Source organism: Orycteropus afer, unplaced genomic scaffold (genome assembly GCF_000298275.1).
Source record: "Orycteropus afer afer isolate SDZICR_OR568_19922 unplaced genomic scaffold, OryAfe1.0 scaffold00075, whole genome shotgun sequence".
NCBI lineage: Eukaryota > Metazoa > Chordata > Mammalia > Tubulidentata > Orycteropodidae > Orycteropus > Orycteropus afer.
In genome coordinates, this window is record NW_006921662.1 from 298,375 (window position 1) to 311,006 (window position 12,632).

General features: G+C 34.6%; 1 protein-coding gene across 1 annotated transcript in view; it reads right to left on the reverse strand.

Moving 5' to 3' along the window:
- Positions 1 to 12,632, reverse strand: part of KCNT2 (potassium sodium-activated channel subfamily T member 2) — a gene marked incomplete at its 3' end in the record, with an annotated part of 574,934 nt that overhangs the window by 267,889 nt on the left and 294,413 nt on the right. Inside the window, exons 9-11 of the mRNA XM_007941175.1 lie at positions 5,697 to 5,877; positions 4,292 to 4,456; positions 2,133 to 2,269 (exon numbers count right to left, since the gene is read on the reverse strand). Coding sequence (XP_007939366.1) covers positions 2,133 to 2,269; positions 4,292 to 4,456; positions 5,697 to 5,877 — 483 coding nt within the window. The remainder of the gene's footprint in view (positions 1 to 2,132; positions 2,270 to 4,291; positions 4,457 to 5,696; positions 5,878 to 12,632) is intronic.

Genomic DNA, 12,632 nt, shown 5'->3' on the forward strand with positions numbered 1-12,632 from the left:
TATGAAATTAGGGTTATAAATGAACATGAAAATAGATACTCTGTCACTGTAACATCTTCCTTACCCATCTTTTTAGATATTACCAGTCAGCTACCTCGTTCTCTTATTTTTACTTTATTAATTGTTACTATGTGGGCATATTTCTTGTATATGTGATTAATTGTGCTAAGTAATCATTTTCATATATTAATAATAAGTTACTCATATTAACACAAAGTAGTATCTAGTTTAGATGCTACTAGCTTAGGTTGACCTGTTAGGTAGAAACAAAGCCTCCATTTATCACACAAACTCATACAGAACATAAAATAGCCTCTATTTTTTTCATGTGAAGAACTTTTATACAATAAATTAAGCACATTGATGATTAGCACAGAAGAGTACAGTAAACCATCTTCTGTTGATATCTAGGTGACTATTTCTTTAGTGCTCCCAAAGAATAAATAGAGATAGTAAAGGAACCCAGGCTGGCGGTTCAAACCCACCAGCCACTCCTCGGAAGGAAGGTTGGGCAATCCTACTTCCGTAGTGATACTGCCTCGGAAACCCAAGGAGGGGTCGCTATGAGTCGGGGCCGACTCGACAGCACATAACAACAACAACAACAACAAAGGAACCCAACCTAAAAGCATAGTTTATCGGAAGAACTAGAGAATCTGACTTACTGCACACTGTCGTATGTACAGTGACAACATACTTCAAGTATTTAATCTACCAAAAAGACTACTGTAGTATCAGAGAAGCTTAATTATCTAATTATATGTCATTCACTATATTCTGACAATTTATAGTGACTTTCTGTTTAAGTTTTAAACCAGTGAAAGAATCTCAGTTATATTAACCTATTCAGCTTATATCAAAAGCAATGTCAGAGTTCCTGTTAGTAGCTTTCTAGTCATTACTTGCAAGATGATGACAGTGCAAAAAGGAGGTTGGGAGTCTGTTCCACAAAGCGTTTTATTTTTCTCCCTTTCTTTTCATGGCCCCTTTCCCACACCACGCATACAGAACATATACAAATCACAAACACAAACATGCTCTCCACAGGAAAAATTAAAATAACAACGTTTATGTCAGAAAACTCAGTCAAGAGATTTTTAAATCTAAAAGAACCTGTAGGAAAATTCAAGAATAATCATGAAGATCTATTTAAAACTTTAAAAGCAGCAGAAAATAATGACTAAAGCTACCTTTGCTAAGGATGTCTTTTGGCTTCTGAAATGACAGATGTTGTTTTGCAGACACCCTGATTCTCTGATGTCCAGAGTCTGCCCAACCATACTCTCACTCTGCTCATATGGTACAGCCCCTCATGACCTGTGATAAATCTTTAAGACTATGTCACCTTAAGTTGGCTGGCTGGCACATGCACAACAAAAAGAGGAAAATTAACTAAGATCTGTCACCTTTCCGATTCCTCTACTCCCCAGGGACTCTTTTGTCTCTGACTCCTTGTAACACAAGTGCTTTCTGCCCAAAACACATAAACTCTTTAAAATTTAAACACTCACCCACACTGTGTTGGTACCCCATGCAATGTTTAGCCCAAAATTTTATCTGTGAAATAAGAACAGTATTCAGGGATCTGGAGACTACCCTGAAAGTTAGTCTGGAGAAGACAGCTTATATATGTGACAGCTTGAGATAATTATAACTTGCCACACCTTTCCTTGGGTGGTGTGGACATGGTCTGTTGAACATTCCTACACTAACTCTAGGATGGAAAAGAGGTGCAAACATACTGATTTTATATTTTCAGCCTTTCATTTTGACTAGCAGTACAACTAAAATCAGGGGTCTTGGTGGCACAAATGGTTAAGTGCTTAGATGCTAACTGAAAGGTTGGGGGTTTGAACTCACCCAGCGTCTCCACAGAAGAAAGACCTGGTGATCTGTTCCTATAAAAATTACCTCCTAAAAAACTTTTTGGGGAAGTTGTACTCTGTCACATGAGGTTGTTCTGAGTTGGAATCCACTTGATGGAACCCAACAACAACGACATAACTAAATTCCATATGCACAACACTTCAACATATTTTGAAACATTGAAAATTGTTAAAATATGGAGAAAGAAAAACATTAAAGCACTCAAAACTTTTCTGCAAGACAGTATATAGACAAGAGGTACCTACTTTGCTCTCAACAGATCCTGATCTTTCAAAGCTGAACCTTGAAGGTAGATAACTCTTTGAGACCACATTGGGATTTGCAGCACCCTTCGAACTTGCACATCCATCTCAGTAGGACACAAAATCACCACATAATAATCCTATCCAAAACAAAATGTGCCATGAGATAGAAACAGTAATTTTTTTTTTTTTCTTTTAATACTACAAGGTAAAGGAGCTCTGGTAGTGTAGTGCCTAAGGCACTTGACTGCTAACCAGAAAGCTCAGGGTTCAAACCCACCAGCCACTCCTCGGAAGGAAGGTTGGGCAATCTACTTCCGTAGTGATACTCCCTCAGAAACCCAAGGAGGGGTCGCTGTGAGTCGGGGGCGACTCGATGGCACATAACAACAACAACAAGGTAAATAAAATATCTAAGAAAATTTTGAAATGTGATAAAATTGAAATAAATTTGTGCTAATACATAAAAGTTCACATATAAAATCTAGACATATGTTAAACAGCATTACTCTATAATAAAATATCTGATATTTTATTTAAAGAAAATTCACAAATCAACAACTTTAGCTGGATTACCATAAAGAGAAGGTAATCTACAGTATTATTATGCATACATGAAATTCTTAGTTATAACTATAGCCTGATTCTAAAATATACATGAAATATCAGGCAAAAGTGCTTAAATATTATTTTTAGAATCAAAATTTCGATGACATAATTGGGTAATATTACTGTGAACTGATAGTTTGGAATTTCTAGTGAATATCTATATTAGTAAGGATTTATAAAAATATTGTGAATATTGACAATGGATATTAAATACAAAAATTTGAGAACAAAATACCCTAAAATACATGGTCTTCTGAGGAAAAAAGTGAAGGTGATCAGTGACAAAATTGTTCAAAACAACTTCTCTACAGGAATTAAAATTGTCTGGCAAACATTTACCATGTTATCATTCTAATATATATGTTTGTGAGAGGTTTTAAAGTGGAAGGTTGGGCAATCCTACTTCCGTAGTGATACTGCCTCGGAAACCCAAGGAGGGGTCGCTATGAGTCGGGGCCGACTCGACGGCAAATAACAACAACAACAACATATTGATACTAGACAAAGGAAATTTCTTTGATCTTTTCTGTGATCAAATTTTCTCTCAAACAGATTTTCTTTTTGTCTAATGTACAAACTGGAAATTTCTCACTATGAATATGCAAAAAAAATAAAATAAAATAATAGCCCACAATAAAAAAGCACATGGATTTGCTCAGAGAAAATGAACACATTTAAATGACAACAAAATAATACACTATGTAACGTAAACCTCAAGAATTATTCTCAAGATATAAATATTATTTTAAAAGGTGTCAGAAATATTCATGAAGCAATCTTTTTACTTTTACTAAGAGAGAGATTATTAAATGCACTTAGCATTATCTTGATTTCTGGGGATTTTCCAACATCTTGACACAAATTCACTGAAGAAATGCAAGACGTTCAAATAGCTTTTTGATGTTTGCACCAGACTAAGAGTATTAAGCAAGAAAGGAGTTTGTCTAAATTTACATTGGCCCAACACCTTGGCAAGTGGAGGAATCATCTGAGGATTTTATTTGCATAGGCAGATGAAGAAATTTTTCTAAATTCATGTTCTCAAGTCAGCTAGCTATTGTCCAAATTTTGGTCATTTATTGCCACTATAAATAGACCTAGTTAGAGTCCAGGAAACCAAAAAAAAAAAAGGGAACTTCCAATTTTCCATTAGTAATACTTGATATTAAGTAGATGATTTTGAAATGGCTATTTCACTGTTTTATTATGCATGTATTTTATGTTAAAGTTCACTGTTTCAAAAAAATACAATTTTACCCCCCAAAACAGCAATCAGCAATCCTGTTTATTCAAAGATAGCCCTTCCTTTGTAGCACTATCTTAATTCCATCTGTCTTCACAGCACAGATACATTTAGAAAGTTAAAATTCTAAGTATTCCTCCAGCATTTTTCTATGTTCTTGGTTATATCTGTAGATCTGCATTTACTCCTTCTAAATGTGTTTGTATAAATACCAATCCTCCAGAAGACAGGCAGCACCATCACTTAATTGAGTTTGACAATATGTCACTAAGTATAATCCAGTATAGCGCATAATATAATTAAAATATACCTGTAGTCTTGGATGAGCATAGAATTCATTTAAAAAATCCATAAGCAAATCAATCTTCAGTGAGCTGACACACAAAACAACATGTTTTTCAGTTTGAGCTCTGTGTCGACTATAGTTCCCACCAGACTTTTGTCTCTCCATCCACAAATATGCCAGTTGTTCAAACTGTAATATATTTTTTCACATATGAATGAAAAACACCAGACATGAAAAAAAAATAATAAATCAGTGTAAAAGATCTATTGTTTATTAAATATATTCAATTTCTTAGATGGAATTCAATGAGATCAGAATCCTCAGTGTTCCTTCAACAACAGACCTTTAATATGATTGCTAAAGAGCCTGCAAATGCCTCCTAGGGGCTTAAGGTCTCTAAGGAAACATATTAACACGATTTCCCCATTATATTAAAACAGATCACTAAGAGGTTTGTGCCTCTGTTTTCTCTCCAGTAGAGTGTGTAGCCATGTAATGTCATCTGTTGAATGAAAAAGTAAAGCCTTATGTGTATTTTTTCCCAATTCTTGTGTTAATTTCAGTCCACGTTAATCAAATGGGAGATACATTTACCTTAACACATAATCTAGCTATAAGAAGCTGGTATCAAAGGGAAGTTGAGTTTGCAAGGAAGGGATGTTAAGAGGAAATAAATATATGAATGGTGATGAATGGGAAGGTAATTTCTTTACCTATGTAAGATATATTTAGATACATTGGGGTCAAAGGTTATGTAATGGAACAGGAAGGTTTGATTTGCATTTGCTGTATCCAGAGCCTTTGACCATGAGCAGGGCACACTATAAGAAACGATTGGAAATTGCATCTATAAATTTTCCATCCCATTTTACATCTCTTTTGCAATCTTTGCAACCTCCCTATACATTCCTCAAAATAATATATAATATTTATATATCATCTTCATTTTTTGTTTGACCAATATATGCAATGACTATTTTCTCATCATTATTTGTGGCTTTTATTTTTATTTTATTTTATTCAGAATGAAGAAAAATCATTTCTTCTCAAGTTGGTTTCCTTGATTTATTATTCTGTTAAAAGCTATATTATTCTATAATTATTATAATTCTATAATTAATATTCTATAATTAGACATCAATAGTTAAACAGCATAACTAAATACCATATAGTTAATACCATTTTAAAGAACTGAAAATTGATGTGAACTATCAGTGGTAACCAGGGGGAAAACAACCCTCAATGATTCTTATATAATACACAAAGTTATTTCTGAGATAATTTTAAATAATTGAAAACATGTAATAATAACATGTATTAATATATTACTGTAAGATAAATAAACCAGCTTGTACTTCTTCAGAAATGTGAAAGGTTTTATTTCATACATTTTGCACATCTTTATAAAATTTAACATGGCTATGTTTACCTGTATGGGTAGAACCACAAGAGCAACACAGATCATAGCAACGACAAAGAGCTTGGAGGACCATGTTTCAGGAGTAACATCCCCAAATCCCACAGTAGAAAATGTCACGATGCAGAAATAAAGGGAATCAAAGAGATTCAACTTCTTTCCTATTCGTTCAAGATGCTGGATTCCACAAATGCTAGAGAAACAAATATGCAATATAATTAAAGCTTTCATACTAGACACATTCTTTTTTTATCATTATTCTTTCAAAAATCAAAACATAGTTTATAAAGCCATTCAAAGTTTGGCTCTTTATATTTTACAGTGTATTTTTTCCTCAGCTAATTGTCTGGAGCTCTGGTAGCATAGTGCCTAAGGCACTTGACTGCTAACAGTAGGCTGGTGGTTCAAACCCACCAACCAGTTCTCAGAAGGAAGGGTTGGGCAATCTACTTCCTTAGTGATACTGCCTCCACAACCCAAGGAGGACTTGCTATGAGTCGGGTCTGACTTGACGGCACATAACAACAATTGTAATTGTCATCTTATTTTTATTCCTATATTAACGACATACAATCATATTTTGATTAATAGTTAGCCAATGATGGTTTACAAAATATCACAAAGTATATTTTAAGAACATGTAAAATTAATACATGGAATATTACCAGTGACTAACATACACTTTGAATACACTTGCAACAAACATAAAGGCCAGAAATTCCTAAATCTCTTCCCTGTAAAAATATGATGGTTTGTTTTTATTTAGGAAGCAGAGAGAAATTTTACTATTGGGAATTTGTATATAAGTATGAAAGATATGAGAAGTTAACAATTGTCAAGCAATGCTCATAGAGAAACTTTATAAAGACCAATCTATACAAAGCTGCTAATACTATGAAAATAGGGAGACAATATAAAATCTGTTACAATTGTTAAAATGGCACTAAAAATAGCAAAGCTATTAAACTTTCAAGAAGTGATATGGCCGAAGATAAATACATCATGTGATGTTTCAGAGATATACATAAATTACAACATGAAATTCATGCATAATGGAATACTGCTCAGCAATAAAAAAATGAACCAAGTACTGATGCATGCTACATAAAACTACTGAGCGAAAGAAGCCTAACGCAAACACCCACACAATGAAGACTTCTGTTTATATGAAATATCCAGAAAAGAGATAGAAAGTACATTAGTGTCTGCCTAGGGCTGAAGGTGGGAATGAGGTGATGGAAGTATTCTGAAATTGGATTGTGTTGATGGTTGCATAAATCTGTAAATACATTAAATATAATTAAATTCTATACTTAAGTAAGGTCTATGGTATTTAAATTATACTTCTATTAAGCAGTTGAAAAAAATCAGTGTATACATTTGGACACACTCTGACTTCTGTACATCAGCAGATTTAGCTCAGTTACCACCATGAGGAAGTAATATTCTCTGTTCAATTGCAGAGATCTCTTTTTTCATCCTTTAAAATAATCGCCCCTGACTATCTGTCCAAATTACGTATCATACCTATTCATTTGTCTTTTAAAATAAGGCACAATATAAGTTGATAAACACCAGCTTAATTATAGAAATTGGTAGATAAGGAAGTAGATGGACTGAGGGAAAGAGGAAAGAGAGTAGAGTAAGTGCGGTCATCATTTTTATTTCTGGGGCAAAAGCTTTTTTTTTTTTTTAATGTTGTTTTAACTTCCAGGCCACCAGAATGGTCTTGGCTAATATTATGCTTTTCTATGCTTAGGAATTTCAGGTGATCTGCCAGGTCGTAAACACAACAAAACCAGTAAGTGAATTCATACCAGATTATTGGTTCAGCTGCCTCTATGAAAGACTGCCAAGCTAATTATGAGGTTATTCAGATGGAGCCACGATACAACCAAAGAGAAAGGGTTTTTGATAGTGATAGACATTTCCGTGGTGTATGATTTGTTTCTTTTTTATTATTAGTATTATTGAAATTAATAAATATTTAAGAAAGTGAACAGTTTATGAATAATTTTTTACTTCACTAAAAATGGAGAAGAAAGGAAGATAATTAGGTTACAGTGTTTAAGGATTTAAAGTGATTCAAAGGTTTATTACATATTACATGTCTATAAACTAAAAATCAAATTTTTTTATTAAAAAAATGTACATTTTATCTATGATCAGAGTTTGGCTTTTAGTTTACAGACATGCAAGACATAAGAAAGCCTCAAACTATACAGCCATGAATTTCAAATCACCAAATTCCGAAAAAACATACTCACTGCCATCGAGTCAATTCTGACTTGGACACTCTCTGGATTTCCGAGGTGGTGAATCATTACAGAAGTAACTGAAGGAAGACTAGGCAATTCACTTCTGTAATGTTTCTAGAAGGGTATTTATATGTTCTGTAAGAATTCCCAGGTATACAGTAGAGCTGACAAGGGACAAGGTTGTAGTCACTTCTTGGTCACAGCCAGCTACCCAGAGAGAGCAAGTAGTTAGACCTGTGGGCTTGGGACCACAGTTGCAGGGGACATTAAGCTCAAGCTCAATTGGCATAACATACTACACAAAACATTGTTCCACATCCTACTTTGGCTAGTAGCGACTGGGATCTTAAAAATTTGCAAGTGGCATGTAGATGCAATAGTAGGTCTCTCTTTGTCCAGAGCAAAGAAAAATTAAGAAAACCAAAGACACATGGAAACAATTAGTCCAAGTGACTGGTACACCATACAATTCTCAGCCTATATGACTACGAGATGAGAAAACTAGATGGTACCCGGCTACCCCTGTCAACCATTCACAGGGGGATCTATGTAGGAAATCCTGAATAGAGTGGGAGAACAATGTGGAAGAAAACTCAAAATCACTTAAAAGAAAAAACAAAAGGAAAAGGACCAGGTTTGCTGGTCTGATACAGCCTGATGGAAACACTGAGATGACCGCTAGCTGCCCTTCAGGTCTGGAATTGAACACACTCCTATGGCTTCCAGCCAAACAAAAACAGGCACATGAGCTGATTATTTACATTAGGTAGATACACTCTTTGCAGAGATCAATCATGGGAGAACAGAAGGGTTGTATATGCACAGGGAGACAGCTCAAGGGGCAGGAGTGTATGGGAGGTAAAGACTCAGGGAAGAGGTAACTATGGGAAGGAAGTGAGAGGGGAGCTGTTGCGTTCAATGTCATTGCAGTCAATGTCATGAGACAAAGTGTATGTGAGCTGCTGTATGGAAAGCAAATTTGATCTGTAAACTTTCACCAAAATCCCAATAAGCATTAAAAAAATAATAATAAAGAGCTATCATACCATATAAATTTTAAATAAATTTCACTGAAAAAAAAAAACCTAAGTCAAAAGTTTTTTAATTTCCATGATACAGCTTCATTTAAATTCATACCTATAATTATTTTTAAAAACAGTTTAATTGAATTTGGAAAATTCATGCAAGTCTTTCACATATTTATTAATATGATACTTAAGCTTAAAAGTATACCTTAACATTTGCTACCTTAATATATAAAATGAAGACTTGCACATCAGCTGCTTGATATTATAGCACAAAAACAAAAATATCAACTTAAAAAAATGGTTTAAGTAGAATACACTGAATTACTTTTAGAATTATTCTCTGATTTTAAATATACTCACCAGCTGGTTTCTCTTAGGGTCTCATTAAATGAACCATTCCTTATGCTTACAGATAACTATGGAATTACGTTTAAGAAATGTTCAGGTGAATATATTATCTTCTAATGCAATAAATACTTTTGTAATAAAGGAATACATTTAGTACCATCCCCCAGCAGAAAATAAGGTAGAGAATACTTAAATAGCTTATAAACAGAGTAATCCTTTAAAAATTATTAGTCAGATCTTATTCCTTCCCTATTCAAAATGCTTAATCATCTTTAACATGAATAAAATCCAGAAACTTCTTTTTTTCTCTGATCTTATTTTTTAAGACTATCTTCTAATCCACTGTCCTCCAGCCACATAGATCTTTGTGTTATTCCTTAACCATGTGAAGGATACACTCAACTCAAAGCCTTTGCACTTGTGATTATTCTCTCTACTTGTCAAACTCTTCCACCAAGTATCCACAGCTCTTGCATATGTGTCACATCATCAGAAAGGCTTCTTCCAACTCCGTAATCAAAAGTACAACCATTTGTCACTCTATCTCTTTGCATTGTTTAACTTTTATTCATGACATTTACCTTTAGCTTTCATTATATACAGCTTTCCATCTCCTTTTCTAGAATAGAAACTGCGTATTTAACATGCCTTAGTTCATTCCATTCCTGTATGTCTATGTCTAGAATAGCATTTGGCACATACTGTTGTTGCTGTTATGTGCCGTTGAGTCAGACCCGACTCATAGCGACCCCTCCTTGGGTTTCTGAGGCAGTATCACTATGGAAGTAGATTGCCCCATCTTCCTTCTGAGGAGTGGCTGGTGGGTTTGATCCGCCAGCCTTCTGGATAGCAGTCAAGTGCCTTAGGCACTATGTTACCAGAGTTCCCTTGCTAAGCACTCAATAAACACTTGTTAAATGAGTAAATGGAAGTATAATCTGGAAAGGATTTTTCAGAGATTTTCGTAAGATTTAATAAGGAGCTCTGGTGGCATGGTGGATAAGGCGTTTGGCTGCTAACCAGAAGGTCAGCAGTTCCAACCCACCAGCTGCTCCATGGGAGGAAGATGAGACATTCTACTTCACAAAAATATATAGCCTTGGAAACCCAATGGGGTCGCTATGAGTCAGAATCGACTTGATTGATGGCAGTAGGTTTGAGTCTTAGATAAGACTGAATAATAGTGATTAATATATTTGTATAGATATATACATAGATTACAATATTTGTACATGGAATACTTGGGAAATCGTCAAAAAATGAAAGTTTTTTGTCTAGAATAAAGTATAATACATCAGAAGACCACTTTATATAGTGTAATCAATATGCAATAAATAGAACATGTGGAATAGAAATCCATTTTATTTTGTTTTGTTTCATGGCATGGGTAAAAAAAATAATTCAGGTATGGCATCAGTTATGAAGATTTAAAGAACAAAAAACAAGCTTAGTGATAAGTGCATAAAAGATAGGAACTCAGTCAAGATATAGTCGCTAGTCTTTTATTGGAATAGTGCCATGGCTTCCATGTTGTTAGGTGCCATCGAGTTGGCTCCAATTCATAGCTACCCTATATACAACAGAATGAAACACTGCCCAGTATGGCTTTCATTGAATCAAGGAATTCATTGCCAAAACCTACAGTTTGCAAATTTCCATTTTTGTATTAATGGATACAAACTTGCACAAAGTAACATTTCTCTATCACTTCCATTGAGTGTCTCTGAACATTTAGAAATGATCCAAAACCACCACCATTTTGCCATTATCTACATGTTCTAGTGGCATAGTTACTATTAGCTCCAGGAAAATGAATTTCAATGTTTTTTCATTCTTCCTACAACACCTCTCCACAAAGTTGTACACTAAGGAGAAGAAATAAGCTGTTAAATAAAACTCCAAATTTCACCAGAATAATTGTGGCATTGCATAAGGTATACATGATGAAAGGAAACTGAATAATTCAAATGACTCTGTATTTGAGGCCATGATGATATGATGGTGTCTATCAATAGTGATAGAAGACGTCCCTATTAGCTCTCTTCAAATCTATTCCCACAATCTCAAACACACTGCCATTGAGTCAGATTCAACTCATAGCAACCCCTCCTTGGGTTTCCAAGGCAGTATCACTACGGAAATAGATTTCCCATGCTTCCTTCCGAGGAGTGGTGGGTAGGTTTGAACTGCCAGCCTTCTGGTTAGCAGTTAAATGCCTTAGGCACTACGTCACCAGAGCTCCCACAATCTCAAAAGGCTCATTCAAATCATGCTTATATCCCTATCATTGCACCAAACTTTTTGGTCACTTTATCAAATTCCTGCATTAAATGTAATGGTCAATTCGTAGTCCTCCTTTTTAGAAGCAGTTAACACTTTTGTTTATTCTTTCATCCCTGAAATACTTTCTTCACCTTACCTCCAGGACACCATATTCTTTTAGATTTCCTTCATTTCACTGGTTACTTTTCTTGTGTCCTTTGCAACATCTCCTTTTTCTTACCAACCTCTTAATTTTAGATTGACCCATAGTTCTATTGTTGGTTTCAATCTACATTCACTCTCCTGGTGTTCTTATTGCAACTCCTAGCTTTAAATTCTGTCTTTCTGCTAACATCTCCCAAATGTATTTCTCCTCTCCAGATCTTTTTGAAGACAAGATTCTAAATTCATTTCTTTCTTAATTTCTTCACGAATGTCTAATACACATCTTAAAATTAACATGTGTAAAACTAAATCCTAAATTTCTGCTCTCAACCTATTATATTCTTCAACATCAGATAACTGCAAATCCAATTTTCCAGGTGCTTAAGCTAAAATCCTTGGAGACATCTTTGACATCTCCATTTTTCTCACAACCCACATCTATTCTCTCAGAAAACTGCACTGTTTCTAGCTTCAAAATTTAACAAGAATCCACAGTCACAAGTCACCCATTTCAACGGCTTCAATTATGATCTATTGCACCATCATTTCATGTCTGTACTTGCAACAGACATCCCCACCTTTCTTCAATAGTCAGAGATGTCCTACAAGCTTATGGGTCATATCATGGCATTCCTCTACTCAAAACTCTGAGATAAATCCCTATTGCACTTTTAGTATAAGTTATTATTCTTTCAGTTGCCTATAAGTTATTACTCAATCTGACCTTTATTTATTTATTTATTTATTTATTTCTGTGACTTAGCTACATTGGCATTCTTGGCTGTCAGACAAACATGCCAGGCATAGCCCTAACTCAGGACCTTGATATGGACTCCTCTCTGGCTGGAACTAGATAGGCATATGGTTAACTTCTTTTTTTTTTTTTT